General features: G+C 38.3%; 1 protein-coding gene across 1 annotated transcript; it reads right to left on the reverse strand.

Moving 5' to 3' along the window:
- Window positions 1–2,177: 2,177 nt before the first annotated feature.
- Window positions 2,178–20,678, reverse strand: LOC148189419 (protocadherin Fat 4). The gene is made up of 15 exons (XM_088079126.1): window positions 20,469–20,678; window positions 19,880–20,221; window positions 16,788–17,701; window positions 15,878–16,052; window positions 15,586–15,766; window positions 14,375–14,625; window positions 9,390–13,718; window positions 9,203–9,304; window positions 7,509–7,810; window positions 7,323–7,408; window positions 7,046–7,222; window positions 6,583–6,710; window positions 5,597–5,814; window positions 5,246–5,504; window positions 2,178–4,529 (listed from the first exon to the last, which is right to left on the reverse strand). The coding sequence occupies exons 1-15, from the start codon at window positions 20,521–20,523 to the stop codon at window positions 3,181–3,183; spliced, it is 8,868 nt and encodes a 2,955-aa protein (XP_087935252.1). The 5' UTR covers window positions 20,524–20,678; the 3' UTR covers window positions 2,178–3,180.
- Between the last annotated feature and the right edge of the window lie 1,775 nt (window positions 20,679–22,453).

Consider the following 22,453-nt stretch of genomic DNA (forward strand, 5'->3'; position numbering starts at 1 on the left):
ACATTTTGGGGCTGTTAAAGTGGTAGCCTACCAGCCTACCGGGTCTCTGTCGGTCTGGGCGGCCGGGGGAGGGACAGATGAACAGGTGGCTGTCGCAGTAGGGCTGTTGTCCTTTGTCTCGGTGTCATGCTGATGCTAATGTCCCCTTGGATGCTGTTAGTTACCGTCCTCCTCTTCGTTAGCATTGTTAGCATCGTGCCCGCCGGGATCTTCGCCAGCGAGCAGGATTATTTAAAAAAAAAAAAAATAAAAAAAAAAAAACGTCGAGATAGCCGCGGCTGTTTTCCCGAAGTTGTCTAAAATATCTCTAATATCCTTCGCTTTATAACTTTTCGCTGTGCTGCTTCACTCGTCCACTTTAGTTTAAATCCATGTTTGTTTGTTCTTTCACGCCATCCTTACAGCTTTCGCACCATTTCCGCTATCCAAATTCCCATGGTCACCTGACTCATCGCGTCATCATTTTACAGACACAGCCAGCAAACCAATCAAAATGTTCGTCCTTTTTCTTCCCAAATAAAGTAACTCTGCATCAATTGATTCGTGTTTTAACAGTTGATGAATTGATTATTTTAATTTGATTCAAATAAAAGTCAGAATAATGCTGCGGTCCATTCAGAGTTGGAGGTCGTAATTTCCCAGTTGAAATTTTCGACTTTTAGCATTCCAGATGCACAACACCAGATGTGAAGAAAAAAAGTGACAGTGACGAACTGGTGTTTCTGTGGCTAGTCCATGGACAACTGCACCATCAGCGGAGCCGCCTCCTTATATTTTAATAATATGTTAATATTTCAATACTAATATTATAAATAAATACCAATATTCTAATACCAGTACTAATATTTTGACATTAATTTACATGCAAAACCGGTTTTACTATATTAAAGTAGATGTATTATTTTAATCAGCCTTAATACATGTAAATGTACTTTATGTTGCCTTTTATTTTTTACCATTTACAATTAGACCCCGTGCGCCTCAGTGGCCCCAATGAATGCTGCCATTGTTGTGTGACATCAGACAGCTGAAGTCGAGGTACATGGATTTGCCCCCGAATTCACAAGTAGGAACTCAGAATATCTTGACTACCGACTTTGAATGGAATGCAGCATAAGGCCACAGTTGGTGGGGATTTGGGGGCCCCTAGAGGTCACAGGCCAGGGGGCAGTGACACATTAGGGTGGCCCAGGGACGATACAGAAATTAGCTTCGCCCTGGTTCCCTGTCAAAAAGCCAATGGGATTTTTCCATCGGATTCGGATTGCTATTGAAAATAAGCTCTGTGGCAAACAAACGTTTATGATACTTACACATTTTGTTCAGTGAGATGGTTTTCACAAATGAACACCATTTTTAGATTTTTTTTTTTAGGTCTAAATGCAATTCCCAGAAGTATAAAGCTAATGATAGACAATAAATAAACTACACCACGGTCGCATGACTTAATGTCACCATCACAACGGGTTTGTAAAGCCGTGTTTATAGGGTGCCCCAGTATTGAGTTCTTAAACCCGGAAAGTTAACAGTTCAGCACTCATTGTTCCCTCGTTTCAAAGTCAATGGGTTTTTTTAATGGGTTTTCGGTTAGATGCCCAAAATAACATCTGTAGTTAACACAAGCTTAAGAGACTTTCATGTTTTGTTCTAAGACATAAAATATGTCAGCAAATACCCACTCTGTGAACCTTGTGAAGCTTTTATGTATCTTGAAAAATGACTGTTGCTAACAAGTGGCTAAATAAAACTACAGAACATCATCATGCCGAACACTGAACAGCTGAACAGCTTTACAAGCCTTGCATTGCTTTTTTACTTCTGGCAATTGCATTAAGGCTTTGAAAATCCTGAAAGTGGTGTTAATTTGTGAGTATTATCTTGCTTAATAAAACTTGTAAGTATCATAAATGTTTTATTTTGCCACAGAGCTTATTTTCTGCAATAAACACAAAATCCAATGAAAATTCCCATAGGTTTTTTGACAGGGAACCCAGGAGTAGGGAACTTCTGCATTGGTCTGCATAATCCCTGGCACACTATATCAGTCTGGTGGATAATGTGCTTAGTGATACATTTTTAGTAGCTACATCAAGGTAACATAATTTCTCTTGGTTTTTGGAGCACTGAAGAGCACACAGACAGGTGCACAGGAGTATTTTATTTTAATATTCTGAATTTCAGAGCGCTGCATTCAGTTATTTGACGGAGTGATCTCTCAGGGACCTATTAGTTTCTCTTCTTTCTTTCCAACAAGAACACAACAATGTTTCTTTAAAGTAAACTCAATTTCATCCACAACCAGCATTATATTGAAGGGCCACAAGGGTTCAATGTAAGCAATTTCTAAAAAAAAATACACATTACTTACAGGACTGGACATATAGAACATTTACATTTACATTAAACACGGGTGTCCTTACCTGGGATTCATATGTTTAAGCAACCATCACCAGTTACATCCTTTGGCTGCTTTGAAGATGTATAAAATAACAAAGTAAACATGAAAAGATCAAAAGTTTTACTTTAACCCTTTGAAACCTGAATCAAACTTCAGTTTTCTTGTGCCTTTCACACACTATTCAACCCTTTGAATATTTCTTTCTTTTGAAAACATAGAGAAAAAAGTGACCAACTTTGCAAGAAATTACCCACACATTGTGAGAAATTAGTAAAACTTGACAGGAAAATTATCTGAAAATTTAAGGGGGAAAGAATTATTGGAAAATAGCCTAGGAAACTATATTTGGAATTATTATATTGATTTGCTTAATATGTTTCAGAAAAAGATCTATATATTTCTATTTCTTAATTTTCAGCCCTTTTTTCAGGTCATTTTCTTGTTTGTTATTAATTTTTTTTGTTTTTTGCTTATTTTCAAGTAATTTTTAACTAATTTCTTACAAATTTTTGGCTCATGTCTTGTTAAGTTGTTAATTGCTTTCTCACCATGTTTTAAAAAGAAACCAAACTCATTTGCTCGGGTTTCAAAGGATTAAGTATAATCATCTTTTACTAGTCAAACCATGATAATGTCAAAAACTAAAACTTAATATTTCCATTACATTAATTTACATCATTAATGATTTTTGATATATATCAAATCTATGTCAATAAAGTAATAGACTGCATACATATTTATCTTTTCAACTTGACCCATTAGCAAAACCTATATAATGGCAATCAAATAATTTCCTCAAAGTCACTTTGCATTTCATTATAACTGGGGTCATTGGGAAGACTTGCTATATCCTCAAATATGGGAGCATAGCTGCTAAAGGGTAGATGCATATTTAAAATATTTTCCCATTGCTCAAACATATCAGCACAATGTTGACTTGCAACAGAGGGAACGGTGTATGATCTAACAGGCAGGATGCTTTGCTGACTGAAGCTGCATGCTGACAGAGATGACTGGTCATGTAATTTCCTGCTGATTGAAAATTGTCTGCACTCAGACTCTGAGCAGGTGAATGTGGAGTCTGTTTCACTTTCAGATGAGGCCCCAATCATAATGGCTGGTCCAGACCTGAGGCATGCTCGATGTGACATTGTTTTCTCCAGAGGAGTGTTGAGTTTTTTAATTTCTTCAAAAGTGAGGCACTGTACAGGTTCCAGGTAGTCTGGCTGTATGAACCTCTTTCTGTTACAAGGAGATGTGGGCTCATACTGACCTGCATCAATCCCAGTCAACAACTGCTTGTTTAGGAAAGCTAAATCTTGAGACTTCGTAGGGCTTTTATTTATGTCTTCACTACAGCGTTCTTTTCTGAACCCTGCTAACAGCATCCTCAAATCTCCCCACCGTTTAGGATCGGCTTTCATACACTTTGTGCTGTATAGATGCTTGTGCCAGCTGATCTTCAGTGAGGCAGTGTCTGAATGAAGTGCACTAGAGATACTGCCGATTTCATAGTACTCCAGCTCACTGTTTGGCTCCGGCTGAGCACCTGACACACTGGCATCTCCGTAAAACTCCACACTTAACCTCTGCTGATCAGCACTCACTGGGTTGTGCTGTTTCTCTTTTTCTGCAGAAGCAACATCTGTGAACGTTCTGTTGTCGTCAAAGCAAAATGCAACATTGTCTGTCCCTTGCTGTGTCTTCTGTGGCAAACTATCACTCTGACACTTTGTATTTTGGCGCCTCACTCTGTACAGAGCAACAAAAATGCCGATAATGACCAGGATGGAGATGAGAGGAAGAATGACAGCTATGAGCCACAAAGAGTTGCTGGCCTGTGCTTCAGAGCATCCATCATGGCTCTCTGCTGTAGAGATGCAAATATCACAGGTGTGATCAGAGGTGTTGTATAAACAGATGCAGGATTTGTTCTGCACTGTGGGTCCAGAGAGACAACGCCTCCTGGTGGTGTCATCCTCAGAGCAGGGTGACAGGAGGCAGACACCTGCAGAGTTACAGCTTGACTGAACCAGAGTCGAGCTCGGCCAGACGTCCACCATCAAACTGTGTCCACTGAGAGGCAGAGTGTAACCGCTCACATTGAAATACTGCACACAGCCAATGAACCCTGCCATAAAGAATGAACAGTTTCTTTAGTGTTACTCAAAGTGCTACAACAGTATCAGTCCAGAATTTCCTGTAATTTTAGACATACAGGTTGTAGGAGTGAGCTCCTACTACCTAAGCAAATTTGGCTTGAATTTTTAAAAAAAAAAACAAAACAAAGGAAAAAGTTAAAAAAAAAAAAAAAAAAAGAATGAAATGGAAATGTCCAGAAAACTTTATATATAATACTTTATATTCATATCAATATAGTTATCTGGACATTTTTTTCTTTTTTTTATTATTATTATTATTATTATTATTATTATTATTATTATTATTATTATTATTATTATTTATTATCACTGACATCTAATAATTTCCCTCTCTCTTTTCTAATTCTAATTTTCAGGCCACTTGCTTGTCACCTTCTACTAATTTCTTGCAATTATTGAAATATCTCTTGCCAATTTCTACAGCCATGTTTTAGAAGAAATCCAACCAATTTGCTCAGGTGTCACACAACACAGCACAAAAAACTCATTCCAGGATTCACAGGGTTAAACATCCAACAAAACCTGGGTGTTTGCTTTTTATTTTTTTTTATTATTATAACAACTAATTACCTTGCTGAGCGAATGAGTAAAACATGAAACTGAATGATCTATACATACAGGCCTTTTCTGTATCTGGTTCTCACATTAACACTTAGTTTGTCAGCAGTGATTACTATATATTTACCTGACTGTTGGAGTTTTGGATCACCTGTCAGAGCTGCGCCGAAAATGATCTTTTCCACATGAACAGGAGTAAGATCAATACTGTAGTCAGTGATGTTCAAGACTGATTTACCATCCAGAAGCAAATAGGTGTTCTGTCCATTGCTGGACAAGGAGAGGACATGCCAGATGCCGTCAGCCACCAGAGAGTCCACAGTGAACTCTGACAGATGTCCTGATAGTTTATCTTTGAAAATGTACACAGGCCTTTGATCTTTTATCTGAGTTTGAAAAAGAAAAAAAAAGATAATTTACACTTCAAACATTGATCCAAGATGAGTAAATTTCTGGATCAATGTAGCCTCACACCTACCCTCAGTACTGTGTATCCTGTCTGTCCAACAAAGCACATTAACACCCCATGATCTTGGGTCTTGAACTTGATGTTAATCAGTGTCCGATCCCTGGTGTTTGCTTCTTTTTTATCATCAAGCAAGTCTTTCAGCAGGTAGTCTCTCTTGAAGTTCTCTTTGATTACATATTCAATGTAACTATTGCCATTAAATCGCAATACAAGCTCCTTGGATATTTCTATTTAGAAAGACAAAACATAGAAAAAAAAAGGATATTAAAGTTAAGGGACAGGTCACCCTCGACTGTTTTGGTGTGAGCTGCAGAGTTTTGGAGATATCGGCCATACAGATGTCTGTCTTCTTTCCAATATAATGGAACTAGATGGCACTCAGCTTGTAGTGTTCAAAGTGCCAAAAAAGTGCATTTGAAAAACTTGACAAAAACATCTCTTTCAAGAGAGTATATAATCCAAAGACCTTGTTATGTGCAGTTTGATAAAGGAACTATTTTCCCTCTCTGGAATGACACCTGCCAGCTGTATTACCACGCATGAGGAAGCATGTATCTACAGCTAGCTTACCAAGCACTCTTAAGCTTGCTAAAGTTGCAGCTCAGACAAGTAGAATGCCATTATTATTTATGTTTTGCACTGTCCCAAGGACAGTCCTTTTGTCCATGAGTGCAGGGTGCAGGCAAATGCAGGCTTCCCTCTGCGCACTGATGTGGTAGCAAAAATATTGCTCCTACTTGAAACTGCTCACAACAAAGATTTTTTGAAATGTACTTGTTTTGGCGCTTTGAATGCCACCTAACTCCATTATATTAGAGAGAAGGCAGACATCTCTACAGCTGATATCACCAAAACTCGACAACTCACACCAAAACAATCTAGACAGATTAATAGCACTACAAGAAAAAAATATGTATTTTTGATTTGAGGGGTGAACTGTCCCTTTGAGATGAACATTTAAAAAGTCAGTCCTGTAAATTAATAGGTTTCTTTACCTTTAGCACAGTTGCTCCCAGCAAAAGGGCTTTTGCACTCACAAAGATAGTCAGACCAAAGATCATGGCACACACCCCCATTCTTACATGGTTTGCTGTAACATGGTGATGGTGCTGTCCGAGGACACCTTTATTACAAAAGAGTTAATGGCTGATATGTAAATAAATACAAAAGTAACAGAAAGAGAGAGAGAGAGAGACATTTTCTGTATTATGTAAATAACTTGATAATATGGGGATTTTTTTGTATTTTTTATGTTTTGTTTGTTAATTTGTATGCCTTTATGCGATGAGGACAGTAAAGAAATGACAGCAATTGATTTGGGCGAGAAAGGGTACAGTATGACATGACAAATAGGGATGCTGTAACCTTAGGGTCAGCAATCCAAATCCCTCCACCATAAAGACACCCTAATAGACCCTCACAGATACAGAAAGTGATTTGTGTATGTGAAATGCTTACCTATCGAGGATGTTATATGTTGCAAGAGCCATTGAAGGTCTCAGCAGGATGCCATTCACATAAATGTTGCGAATACATCCAACAAAGTCATGGCTTTTTATCTGAGCAGGATGTAGTAAAATAGATTCAAAAGTCCGTGTTCCTCCAAACGTCATATTACTGCCAATATCTAGTGTTCTGGTTGGAGATAAAGACAGAGAGAGGTTTATTATAAGAATAAGGCTAAAGCCAGGAATAATAAATTGTGGGAAAGTAGTAATTATTATTTCACCAGTACCTCATTAAGCTGCTGCCTTCACTCTGTGAAAAACAAAATCCATTGTTCTCAACATCTGTGCAGTTATCCACATTCAAAGAACCCATCTGTTAAACACATATAAGGCTAGATCAGTTTCGTAATGTGTATTTTTCACATTTACAATCTCATTAATTTTGTGGAAATTCTGATATATCTTAAACTCACATTCCCAAACCTCCTGACAGTGACACTGTGAAAATATCCATCAGCCACTTGCTTGTGCGTCTGCAGCGTCACAGGTCCTGAGCCCAGGTCATAAGAGAGATGTGTAGCCCCATCCAGTATCTCCAGTGCTAAGAACTCCCTGCTGGATGATCCCCCAGGGTTGTACAGGAGCAGGGAGTTCCTCTGCACTGTCGCAAACTCTAGAGAGATTAAATTAGTCCTGCGATCCAATGGAGGGAACTCCATGAAGGACAGCTCCTCAAAGCCATAACTGTTCTCCTGGCAGTGGACTCCACTGACTCCTAAAACAAAGATGAAATGGCTTTGTACATTTAAATAAATTACATGGTCTCAGTTGGAGCTTAAAAAAGTTAGGGTATTGTTCATGAAATTGAAAGAAAAAGTTCTACATTGTGCACACTTATTTGCTTTCTTGCAGTAATTTAGATGATAAGAGTAATACTACTCATATTCTTTTGATGAAATATAAGGCAACAGCTTGCAGTGGGTTATCTTAGCTTACAAAGACTGAAAAAAAGGGGATGCAGCTAGCCTGGCTCTGTACGAAACAATCACAATGGCTGGCAGCACCTTAAAGGTAGAGGTGGGACCAAGTCATTGTTTTTAATTCACAAGAAAGTCTCAAGTCTTTACACTCAAATCCCACATTAAATCTCAAGTTAAAAGAGGCAAGTCACAGGTCTAGTTCCAAGTCAAGACCAAGAAGTCCCAAGTAAAGCCCAAAGACCTAAACTTTGAGGTTCCAGTCCAAAACAAGTGAAAATTTTAGCAACCAATTAACAACAATACCGTTCTCTTAAAAACTTCAAATGTTGAACGAAGATGAGAGTTGTTTCTTCACCATTTTCCACCAGCCTATTTTGCATAATGCAAATAATTTTTTGTCTACCATAAATTCATTTTTGTACTCAAACAAACTTATCTTTGGTATCATTTTTGCCATTTGGCTTTCATCAATGTAACATTAGTTCTTCTTGGTTCTCCCTTGTGGCTTGATTGGAATTATTGGGACTTGTCAACTTGCTGAGAATGAAAAATGATTAAGTTAGTTAAATTAGGAAATGAAGAGATATTAATGTTTAACTGACATGATATATCACCTTTGGACTTGGGGGTAAGGTATCAAGTACTTTCAAGTCAAAAGGCTCAAGTACAAATAAAATCACAAGTCATTAGTGTTAAAGTTCAGCTGAACTCAAATTAAAGTCAAGTTGCATTCTTTTGTAATTTTGTCAAGTCTAGTCTAAAGTTATGAAATTTGTGACTTAATCTGACCTGAGTCAAAATCATGTGACTCTAGTTCACATCTGTCATTTTTCTTGGGCGGGCACAGGTAGAAGATTGCTAGTTCAAATTAAATATTATCTCAGGTGGGAGACTGACAATCACTTCTTATGGAATATACTGGTGCCTCATGTTTTCACAGATTGCCTAGCAGAGGCTCACGGTCACGAAATAATCCACTGCCTTATCATACAGGCAAAATATACCACGTAAATTACTGAGATTTATGATTTTGTTTGATTTCATTACCTTTGGACAGAGCCAGGGTAGAAATTTGTGCGTCTAGACTTTGTGCTAAGCTAACCTAGCCAGCTGCTGGCTGTGGCCTTGTGGCCCTATTTAACAAACATCATGTAACTTTCTGCAAATATCTTTATGCATTTCCTTACCAAAGGGACAATGACAAGAGAATCCTGTCTGTGAGTTGATGCAGCTGCCCTGAACACAGGGGGTTGACCTACAGTGGTCTATCAACTGCTCACACTTTTCTCCTGGAAAAGGCAAGTGCAGACTTTAAAGACATTCTGGAATCTATCCATGCAGAATAATTTCAGTTTTTAATACACCAAAGTATACCTTCAAATCCAGGCACACAGTGACAGTGATATCTATCCTGAGTGGGAATACAAGTTCCTCCATTTTGGCACTTTATCTTCAGGCATTCATCTACATCAGTAAAGCAGAAAGAGCCAGAGAAGCCACTCTGGCAGTGACAGTAGAAGCTTCCCGGAGTATTCACACATGTGCCTTCATTCAAACAGGGATTCACACTGCATTCATCAATGTCATCTTCACACAGTGTCCCGGTGAAGCCGGCTGTACAGGTGCAATTAAAAATCTCTTTGTGTGGCGACACAAAGATGACTGCTGAGCTTTCCAGAACAGCAACATCCTGGCTGATGTAAATGTCCTTATTGCATGTTGCCCCATTATGACAAGGGCTGGTGAGGCATGGATCACTTGTGATGTGAGAAATCGTCACGTTGCTCTGAGCCTCCAGTAGTTTCTTGTGGCCTGCAGAGATACCGCTGGCTACCTCTCTGCTAAGATATTGACCGTTGTAATTTTTAACCGCAGCCAGCAGAAGGATCTCACTGCCGATATGTTTGATCCCAAATACATGAGTCTTAGAGGCCTGTAGGTTAAACAGACTGTCTAAAGCTTTCACAAACCGCAAATACTTGTTGGACAAAAACTCTTCCATTGAGGATGAGGACATGTAGAATAATATGCAGCTGTCTATAGAAGCATTTGTGAAACCTTTGTAGTTAACATAGATGCTGTTGTTGACTGTAGGGTGAAGCTGGTCTGTACCTTCGATAGTGATGTTAAAGGTAGCCTCGCCTTGAAAAGGAGACGACCACAGCTCACATGTGCCATCAGGCATTGTAAACATATTTAATTGTCCACTTTTGATGGCACAGTTGAATGCATCAGATTCGTCCTGATCCTCAGGATGGACGTTACCGATCATACCTCCTTGGAAAGAACTGCCAAAATATTTCACCTCAATGAAGATATTTCGAGGCAATGGAGGGTTATCGTTTTCATCCACAACCTTTATGAGGATCATTGTTGTTGATGATAGTGGAGGGATTCCTGCATCCCGAACAGCTACTAGGACTTGATATGCAGAGATTTGTTCCCGATCAATAGTCCTTGTGGTGAATAAAACTCCATCAGGAGTGATTGAAAAAGCTCCACCTGTTGAAGAATTCACCAACCAGTAAGTAAAAGGTCCCTGGTTCGGTGGCAAATCAGAATCAGATGCATTTAACTTGGCAACTATTGTGCCTTGAAGCTGATTTTCTTTCACTTGAGCCTGAGTAAATATAAGTTTAGGAGCATTGTCATTAACGTCGTCAACAGTCACAATGACGTTAGTCATCCCAGTGGCTGGTGGAAAGCCATTATCTGTGGCTGCAACAGTCAGATTATAAACTGGCCACAGTTCTCTGTCAAGTGGAGAGTTTACTGAAATGACACCGCTGGTTGGATTGATCGCAAAAGAAATGTTTGTGTTTCTATTTTCAATACTGAAGAAGAAACGATTCCAGTCCAAGATGGAGTCCTCATCCAGAGCGCTCAAAGTTATCACAGATGTTCCAACTGCACTGTTCTCTGCAACACTGGCCAAATAAAGTGCAGAGGTGAAAATAGGTGGATCGTTTGTGTCAATCACATTGATGTTGACTAAAGCTTCATCTACTTCCGTGCCAGTGATCACCCCAGAGTTCTTTGCCAGAACTCTTAAAACTACATGACTGTTGCCTTGTTTCCTCAAACTGCCAGTTGTGTAAATTTCCCCAGAAAGTTCATTGATTTCAAAGCCCAGATATTTGTTTTGACCAAACATTAAGTAAAACACCTGACCTTCAGAGCCTTGGTCATGATCTGTAGCTGTTACTTCTCCAATCCTACTTCCAACAGGCACGTTTTTAAATACAGAAAAGTTATATTCTTTGCTCCTGAATGTTGGTGTGAACTCATTGACATCTGAGATTTGGATGACAACATGAGCCAAACTAAATAAAGTTTGACCACCAATGTTTACAGCTTTGACTGTTACATCAAACATCTGCTCTTGCTCATAATCAAACACGTCCAAAGTGGTGATTCTGCCATTTCTTGAGTCAATTGCAAATTTATCCACATGGCCAGCAATGACAGAGTAAAATATTTGCGCATTTACACCTGAATCAACATCAGCAGCTTTCACATCAAGGACATTTACCCCAATTTCTGAATTTTCAGGCACTGATGTGATATATTCTGAGGATGAGAAGACCGGAGGATTGTCATTCACATCCATTACTACCACTGTAACATTTAACATGGCAGTTTTAGAAAACCAGCCTCTATCCACGGCTTTGATTTTGAGAGGATAAATACTTTCTTTTTCAAAGTCAAGCTCTCTGATCAGTGTTAGCAGCCCAGATGCTTCTACAGAGAATGGTAAATATTGATTTTCTGGGGTAATGGAGTACATGATTGCACCATTGGGACCATAATCCCTGTCTTCAGCTTGAATTTTCCCTATTACTGAATCTAATGGCAAGTCCTCGGGGATGGAGAAGATTACATCTTGCTCTCGAAAGTGTGGAGGAAATTGATTCCTCCCAGTAATTTCAAAAGTGATTTCAGCCTGTGACGATAAAGAGGGGGAGCCCTGATCTTTCGCAATGACTAAAAGAGTGTAAAACAAATCTACACTCTCTACCAAACTGCAATTCAAAATAACTTTTCCATTGTCAGCTTGGATCCAGAAGAAATCAGATGCATTACCTCCAATTAAAGCATAGTCGATACCAACACTGATGTTGCTAACATCCTGATCTATTGCTGTAAACTGGGCGACCTCCGTACCAATGGCAATGTGATACGGGATAGCAATCAGATGTTGGAAAGGCAAAAACATTGGTGGGTAGTAGTTAAATGGTTCTAATCTCACTGTGATGGTGGTGCTACTGTACAGAGGAACACTGCCACAATCAAATGCAATGACTGTAAATTGGAAGATTTCAAAAGACACATCATGTAACATCAGTGGCTGCTTTGTATAGATTTCCCCAGAGGAGGTGTTTACCCAAAACTCCTCATTTGGATGTTCAATAACATACAGAATCTCACTGTTTTGGCCAATGTCTGCATCTGTAGCAAGAACTTGCACAACAAACACCTCTTCGGATATTGTTTCAGGGAGGAAAACACTGTAAAAGTGATCACAAAATACTGGTCTATTGTCATTGACATCAGTAATGTCTATAATGACATCAGTGCTAATGCTCCATGCTGAATCATTTGCATGTACTTTCAAGATATAATGATTCTGCATCTCCCTGTCCAGAGGTCCGCCAACAATGATGTAGCCAGTGGTGAAGTCAATAACAAATGGCATATTATCACCTTGGCCAATTATGGAGTAATTAATGACTGCATTGGCACCTGTGTCATCGTCACTTGAGGTGACTTGTATAATCGTGTGTCCAACTGGGGAATCCTCAGGTACTTCTGTGAGAAAAATCTGTGTAAAACGAGGTGCATTGTCATTTGTGTCTAAAACAATGACGATAACAGTAGCTCTGTCTTTGTGAAGTGGGTTGTCTAGCTCTGTAGCTTCAACTGTTAAATTGAATTCAGGGGTATCTTCTCTATCTAAACTCACAGTGGTGCTCAATAAACCATTTTCAGGGTCAATTGTGAAAAAGCTATCAGTGTTTCCTGCTGTTATGTTGTACTCTACTGTGCCAAAACTGCCTGAATCTGCGTCAATGGCCAGAACATCACAAACCCAGGATGGCGGGAAGTTCTCAAAAACCTCACACCTGTACTCAAGTTGGGTGAACTGAGGGAAGTTGTCATTCACATCACTGATGTTTATATGAATTTCTGCAAATGATGAGAAAGGAGGCAAGCCAGAGTCTCTGGCTTCTATCAGCAAAGTAAACTCCTTTTTGTTCTCATAATCCAGAGGGCACTCCACTGTCAGTGCTCCAGTCAGCTGCTCCACATGAAACATGTCTTCAAAGTTTCCAGAAGATAGATAAAAAGAGACAGGTTCAGCTCTGATGCTCGCTGCAGAGACAACTGCCACTAATGTTCCCACAGGCTCGTCTTCAGAGAGCGAATCACTCACAATATCCACATTCATCTCTGGAAACTCAGAGATGTTCCGGAACCTAATGCTGATCGTGGTGATGTCAAATTTGGGATTTTCTCCATCATCTTCCACATGTACATTGACAATGATATCTTCAGTTCTCTGGAGAGCACTTGAAGTGAACACAGTGCCACTGTATGGGTGGATGGAAAACAGGTCTGAATTTTGTCCATATAAAGAATAATGTAGTTCTGCGTTCATATCAGTATCACCATCTGTTGCTCTGACTGCACAAACCACTGAGCCTGTAGGCAAAAAAAACACAAAGTAACACCCTCAATCCTATCAAGTCAATGTTAACTTGAAGTTGAAGTTGTAGTTGATGCTGAAGTGAAAGTTAACCACGACAAATACATAACTGCACTGTAAAATCTGACAAGTTGATTTTACTTTTTAAAAATCTAGGAAACCAATTGCCTTGAAAAATATAAATACATTCAACTACTAATCTTAATTAATGTTTACTTTATATCTAATTGCTAAGTTTACTTTTTAGTTATATATCATTAATTTTGTGAAGTTGTTGCACCTTAAAAATGTTAATTTTAAATAAACCTTTTAATTGGTAGCAACTTCAGTAAGCCAAGTATACTGTGCTATTCTGGCGGTTGCAAAGTAGTCAGTCATATTTATATATTTTTAAACATGCTAAGAAAACAGAATTTGCAGATCTCTTAACTTCTCCATTGGCAAAATCCTCTTTGTCATGATGAAGTTAAGTCAGATTTACTTAGTTTACTGAAGCTGCAAACAATTAGAAAGATCAAGGTAATTTAAGACATAAATTAAGATTTATAGTTATATTTATCTCCTTTTAAAAGTGATCAGGTTCCAAGATTATTTCATGTAAAATTAACTTCTCAGATTTTACAGTGTGTCAAGTAGAAGTAAAAGCTCTCACCTGGAGACATCTGAGTGGGCACATAGGCCACATAGGGGCTGTTCATAAACTGGGGCCAGTGGTCGTTAATATCTCCAATGAGCACAGTCACAAGCACTGAGCTTGACAGAGGAAGAGTGGGATGCTTATCACTGCCAGTCACAATCAGCCTGTAAATGGCTTCTGTCTCTCTGTCCAGCACATCGGTTGTATAGAGCTCTCCAGATGTTTCCTCAATGGCAAAAGGCACATCGACGCTCTCCATGGAATACCTAAAAGAGAGGCAAATATGCAATATCCAGCCTTTCAGTGCACAATGATAAAGTATAAATTATCATAATGTAAACAGCAATTAGAATTTAGTTTATTAACTTTGTTTAAAAAGTGACCAATAAATCTACCTTCTACCTTCTCATTCCCAAGACAACAAATACAGACGCTTTGTCACGCCTCTGAGTGTAAGATGTGACACCTGAGGCATCCTTTATCATCTTTATGAGACACATTGGGTTTACAACTAACTCTAACGTAAACCCAGCTGCAGCAATACTTGGCGCTGAGGGCAACTGACGTAGTATAAAGAATAAGAAAATCTGCATAGGGCAGGAGCAAGTGGAGGTGGATGGGTCAAACAAAACCAGACTTTCATCAAGGAGACTGCAGTTCACGTCCCATGTGAAACCAAAAGTGGATGTTGTTTTAACTTAACATTCCATATTTTTACATCAGTCATCATGCATTGTCAGTTGTGACATATTTTCATCACTTTATGTTAAATAATATAATTATTTGAAGCAAATTATGAACCTTCTTTTCTAACTTGATCAAGTAATTGTATTGCCTTAACCTAATCACTGTTTCCCAACATTTACTACATTAATGTGTTTTAGCTGTATGTAACATACTTCAGATCCACTGAAAGGTGCCCTCTGCAGCACTCTCAGACTCCAAGGGGCTGACAAAATTTAAGTATTTGACAACCCAGGAATGAGACCGGGCTGCATATACAATCCAGGAGTGATTAGAATATTCAGCATACACACAAGAAAGATCATTGTACAAGAAATGTTGATCTTAATGTTCAGCCATTATCCTTCATAAACATGGTACCAAAGTAGGACACAGCCAAAAATCCATAACTTATGTAATAATTTCTCAAGTATGAATCCTACACAGTGTTAATGGACAACATTGCATTCAAATTTTAAGTGTCTTTTTGACAGGACTTTTACCTTATTTCCCCACTGACACCTTCATCAACGTCACATGCAGTTATCATGGCAAACACGGTGCCTGAAGGACTGTCCTCAGACACTATGGTGTTGTAGACCTCCTCAGTAAACTCTGGATGATTATCATTGGTGTCATCCACTATGACGTGTATGGTTAGAGTTCCTGTTAGAGGTGGCGATCCTTTAAATGAAAAAAAATAAATAATGATGTATTAAACAGTTTGAAGTGAAACTGGCATGAAAAATACTACAGAACAACGTATTATGAAGTTCAGCACATTTCAGCCTTCACCTGAATCAACAGCAATGATGCTAACAGAGTACAATGATTCCCTCTCTCTGTCCAGGCTGTGTAAGATTTGAAACTTGCCACTGGGAGTGATGGAGAACAAACCGTCACGATTTCCTCTTTGTATACAATAGGTGAGCTGGCTGTTGATGCCTAAATCTTCATCCAAAGCTGAAACCTGGTTCAAAAACACACAAACATTCTGGAAATGGCCTTCAGTACACTGTAATCAACTTCAATTGACTCTGCAATTAAAGGAGAAGTGTGTGAGATTTGGAGAGGGAGAGAGGGGATTCAGTGTCATGTAGCGGTGAAGATTGTGGATTACAACCAGCTGAAACTTCTCTTGGTTAGAATTTTTGTTTTCTACCAGGAGCCGATTTATCAGCAGAGGTCTCTTCCTCTCCAAAACAAACAAACCAGGTGATTTAAAGTGGTGAAAAAAGCTGTTTCACATTACAAATTAGTGTTTCTTCTGGAGACAGGCCGCAAGCCCAGCACCTGGTAGAGTGTGCTCACCTTTATTCTCTGATAAGTTAAGATCCAGATATTTAGGAGGTATTTTACAGGGGGCCAGTTTTACCACAGAGATATGTACTTCTCCAAAACAAATGGAGCAATAGAGTAAAAGATGTGGAAACACTGAATAAAGCCATTTCTCATTAAAAAAAACCTAAAACAAAGTGCTTTTCTGATTCTTTTGTCGTGTAGGGGCTGCTAACTTTAGTGGCTGATGCCAAAATGCAAATAATGTGTTTGGTTTGGTTCGCTCTGGGCTACTGTAGAAACATGGCGGTGCTACATAGGGGAAAAAAGAACGAGAATCTGCTCCTATACCTATTATATTATATTAAATTTCTGCCAATATAGCCCCCTAAATTCACACTGGACTTTTAAAAAGAGCATGCAGCACCTGATGTGTTAGATGAGACGGGTCCTCTTCATTCTCCATTACATGTATGGTCAGTGTTTGTGGAATAAATAGAGGTGCAAAGTCATTGACATCTAATATTGTGACACTAACAGTCGCAGTAGCAGACCTGGGTATATTCCCCTGATCTACAGCTGTTATGATAAAGGTGTAGTTTGAATCTCTCTCCCTGTCCAGTTTGTCCATGACTGTGATGACACCTCGAACCCTGTCCACCACAAATGGACTGGTCTGGTTTAAAATATACTGCACTTGTGCATTTGTCCCAATGTCTCCATCAAGAGCCAGAACCTGAAACAGGCTCGTTCCTCTGGGGATATCCTCTCTAACCATCAGGCTGTAGGTGCTTTGAGAGAATTCAGGGTCATGATCATTCGCATCATCAACATGCACTGTGAGATTCATTACAGTTTGCATCCTGGGTGAGCCGTTATCAGTCGCTGTTAGAGTAACAGTCAAGGTATTTACCTGCTCTCTGTCCAACACCTCTTCTAGGTATATTTTACCACTCCTGTTATCAATGCTAAACACGCCACCAGAAGTGTCGTTTAAATAATATAAAACTTCCCCACTGGATCCAGTATCTTCATCCTCGGCATGCACAGTCATTACAACCGAATGAAGTGCAGCGTCTTCTGGTATGCTGACTGTTTTGGCTGACACAAACAATGGAGCGTTGTCATTGACGTCATCAACCACCACGATAACATATGTAGTACTGGTGAACTGTAAAGACGGAGGCTGAGCACAGTCATTGGCTGTCACAGTCAGATTGTAGAAGGATCGTCTCTCTCTGTCTAATTCTGTGTTCAGGCATAAACTACCAACTGTGTTTACGAAAAACACTTCCTCTTCATCTCCACCGACCACTCGGAGTTTGAACTCTCTGTTGTCACCTGGCAGACAAGAAGAGAGTATATACGATATTAGGTATTCATTATTGATAAAAAAAGAGGCAAAAACTGTAACTTTATGGAAAAATGTGAAACAAACGTATCACACATATAACTTATAGGGTTTGATTTTACATCCATGCTTTTGTTCACACTGGACATGCAGACTGAGTTTGCCATGCACAGGTCAATCCAATTAATGTGGAAACATATTTCATTGCTATCATTTTTATTGCTGTTACACTGCTGAGTACGGAAAGTGTATAATTTTGAAAAAAAAAAAAAATCATTTGTGGCTATGGCTTCTCATTAGCTTTGACTGAACTGTGCAGGATTGTCGTTTTGACCTTTGTTAATTGCATAGACCTATAAATCCCCAGCTGGAGCAGCACGTGAAAAAGACGATACAGGACAGTGAAAATATACTCTGTATGTGATAAAAGAGCAGTAAATGTAAAGTATGAATAGACCTTAAACTTGTCATGTAAAACTAATAGCATTTGTTTATAGAAAAAAAAAACATGTTCTTTAGGAATAAAGACGACAATTGTTTTTTGCTTTACCACAAAATGATTGAAAAAAAAACCCAAAACAGTGCAGGATAAAGATGATGACAAAGAGCAGGAACAAAGTATTGACAAACAACATTTAAATACAGTAAAAATACAACACTTGATTAAAAAATGCTATACATACATATAGGCTACTTTTATTTTTCTTCCTGTTAAATAAAGATTAAAATGCTATTGTTATGGTGGCTCTGAGAGCTAAACACATTGCAAATAAAGAAGTATCTTCACCAATTTGACAGCACATACTCTGTATTCAAAGAAAAAACAACCTAACCAATTTGTTGACACACAAAAACATCAATTTAACAATACATAGAGCATTTGGAAAGAGCGCTGCAAGAAACTCACAACACAACCGGAACTGTTTTCAGGGGACAATGAAGAGTGATGCATTCACCCGTGTGGATTCTGCATGGATGTATTATTATGAAGTGGGATTCTGAAGATTTTGAAATCAGCTATCCTGTTCAAAAATGCTCTGAAATTTAAGTGGTGGCATTGGCTTATTTTAAGATTGTGATGGCATGATTCAGATAATATTACAGATATCTGCTGTTGACCTAGTGTCAGTATTATAATATCTGAATCATATGTAAATAATGACAGAAAGCTGACGTCAATAACTTTATGAGCCACACACAAACTATGGCACATTTTCCAGCCATGTGCATCAATTTTTAGTGTCCCCTGGAAACAGTTTCCATTGTGTTGAAAACTTGTTGCAGCACTTTTCCTAAATACTATTCACGTGTGGTCAAATTGATGCTTTTGTGTGTGGTTAGTTTGGTAAGGATGCTCTCTTAAGTTGCTTATTCAAGATGTTTCTTCTTTTGCTTGTGTTAGGTCTTTTTGCATGTGTGTTATTAATTTGTAGTGCTTTGAACTCTTAGGTCCACTGTAGCTTTTACTGTAGCTGAATAGAAAGTTAATACGTTATGTGTTTTTTCAATATGATGAATTTCACCAACAAAACTTAATAAACATGTCCATACTATTTGAGACTGGTAAAGTGAATTACACAGCATTTGTCACCCAGAGACCTTACCAGATAAAAGGCTAATTCCTCAGCCATTTCCACTAGGTGGCATAAATCACAAAAATCTTTCAAAGGCCAGAAACTCACCTGAATTTAAATGCAGCTTCACAAACTAGAAACTGCATTTTCCACAACTTTTCCTAAACATAAACAAATATGTCTCTCTTTTTTAAAATTCTTTTTTTTTTTTATGTTGTGCAGCGTTTCTGACAGTTAATCATATAATCTTGCATTGCAGTTGTTGACACCATTGATTAGTGATTACTTTGTTTTCTGAAGATGCATATAGTTGCATAGGCTGTGACCAATGCCTGTTCAGTTTGGTCACCTGCTGCAGATTGCTATCATTTTGATATATAGACATACAAATAAACATTGTGATGTCTGTTGGTGCTGCTTTGTGTCTAATGAACATCTGATTGATTGAAGTGTTGCACAGTAAAGAGAAAAGAAAAAAACTGTGGGAATAATAAAAGCTGTAGATTTGCTTTTAATTGCCACAGGAGCCATAAAAATGTGATAGCTCAGAATTGTTGGATAAATGCTATATTTCAGTTGTTTGTTTGCACTTACCATCATCTTTATCTGACACATTCAAGGACAGGAAGCAAGTGCCAACCAGTACGTCCTCCAGCAACGTTGCAGAAAAGGTGTCCTGGCTGAAAACAGGGGGGTTGTCGTTCACATCCAGCACATTGAAGTAGACCCTGACACTGGATACCTGTGAGTCTGCCTGCAACACCACCACAGAGAGTATGTAGAATCTTTGTGCTTCATAATCTAGGCTGCGGGATAACAGGAACTCCCCTGAGAAGGGGCTGAGGAGGAACAGGTTCTCTCCGTCATCCTCCTGCACTGAGTATTTGATAGGCGTGAGACCCTGGAACACTGTTTCCACCTTTCCCACAACGGTTCCTGTCAACACATGATTAATACATAATCACTGGGGGACTATAGAATGAAGACAATTGACAAAAATATTGTCAAAAACAGAAGAACCAAAATTATCCTAAAGATTAGAAATGAGCCAATGAAATCACAAGTTAAACAATATTTAAACACCATCATGTAATACTATTACATGATGTAATACTATAAAACTAACATTATGCATTTATGCCTAATTTACATCAGGAAAGGCCTCACTACACAGATGACTAACCTGGTACTGTGTCTTCTTTCACTTCAAATGAATACACAGTTTTGGAGAAAGCCATCTGTGTTCGCCATCTGTTATGGGAGTGTAAGTGGACTCTGCCATGCTTGGGCACAGCATCAGTAGATGTATAATACCAGGAAAGAAACGCATGCTGCCCTGAGACGATATCTGCAAATTGTCCCTCACTGCTCACATTTACATGAGAGGATGTAGTGTGAAACACCTGAGGAACCAAAAGAATGAAAGAAATGACTCAAGGGCTGGGTTGCACAAAAAATGATTAATTTAATCTAAGATTAGTTCTGATCAGACATTAAAACCAAGTTTAAAAATGAATAAATCCAGTTTTAAAATAAGCAGAGCTCTGCTGCACCATTAAATCTTGGTTTCATAAAGTTTATTTATTTAAACTGAATTTAATCTGAATTTAATCAATTGGGGCAAGCGTCATATAAAAATTAAGATAATAAATAAACAACTAAATAAATAATAATACAAGCATAATCAGCACGCTGATCGCACCGTATAAAAAAGCCAAAAATTCACCATCATCATAAAAGTTATATCAATTTAGTCTGTCTCAACTTTCTTAGAGAACCTAACTTATTTTGCTAAATCGATCTCAGAAAGATAGCCGTTAAAAAAAGTTAAACCCCCTCAACTGTAGGTTTTAAGTCATCCCTGGATCACAGTTTGAATTGAAGTTTCACTGCAACAGAATTAAATTTAATCTAGTTTTACAGAAAAAAAAAACTAAACTGAGATGTAAAGAGAGATTTAAATGCAAAATTTCTTAATTTTTATTCTGTTTTAAAGTTTGGTGCAACAGAATTTAACTTTAAACCATGATTTAATTAGTTAATTGGATGATTTAATTTAACTTGTTTATGCAATCCAGCCTTAGTTTCTTGTTTATGTCAAATATGCACAAATGGGGAGCTTTTTAAGCATTTAAATGATAAATACTTTATTTTCTCAGAGGGAGATTTGGTCTTTCAGCCTGAACATATTCCACACATTTTAATTCCATATAAACTTGATAAATTATTAAAATTGAAACTGAAGTGATTAATATATTCAAACATCAGTTGTAATAAATTACCCCCCAGTGCTGCAGCACGTAAACTAACAGGCCAACTTACCAAAAAATTAAACAATAAAACTGCGTATTTTCTCCAGTGTCCAGTAGAGTCCATTATAAAGTTTACCTCCTAAGTGCCTCTCACTTAGTCAGAATTGCAAAGTCGAGAGAGAAAATAAGATCCTAAGCGAAACAAAACAGACATGGCATTAAAAAGGGAAGTCCTGGAAACTGCACAGCATTACCTCCACACCAGACCAACAGATGGAAAACTATAAAAGCTGTATCCATAGTGATTACTCAATCTTCTCAGCTTGTAATCCTGACTGACACGCCTCTTTGACATCACTCTATGCACATCCTGCAGCGGGAAAAAAAAAACAGAAAAAAAACTCTTTGGGGCTCCACATACTGCAGATTGAAGGTTTGTTGTTGTATGTGGTTGAAAAGAAAACATGTCCCACAGTTGTTAAATTAATTAATCCACATCTTGTCTAAAAAAAAGGATTCCCCTGAATAAAAGAAAATAAAAATAAGCACTATGTTTAGCTGAATCAGCCTATTTTAAATTCTCTCCATGGATTTTGTTATTGAAGTTCCTCGATGTAGAGATGAAATGGACTCTTTGAACAGTTGCCTCCAGTAAGGGAGCCTGGAGGGAGCCTTTTTTTTTGCTGCATGTCAGATTGGGGAATTCATTCAGAGGCTGCAAGGCGTTCACTGAATGGGTGAAAGGAAAGAAAAGAAAACTGCTGCTGTGAATCACAGGTTTCAAAAGAGCGCTGACATGACACTGTGGCACAGAATGTTAAAGCTGAATTTAGATTAACAGTTAGTGTACCATCATGAAGCAATTGTGTATAATTAGAGAGTATTCGAATGAGTTTCTCCTTGATGTTTAAAATCA

This window comes from Plectropomus leopardus, chromosome 6 (assembly GCF_026936395.1).
Source record: "Plectropomus leopardus strain MGB_pleo_1.0 chromosome 6, ASM2693639v1, whole genome shotgun sequence".
NCBI classification, from domain to species: Eukaryota; Metazoa; Chordata; class Actinopteri; order Perciformes; family Serranidae; genus Plectropomus; species Plectropomus leopardus.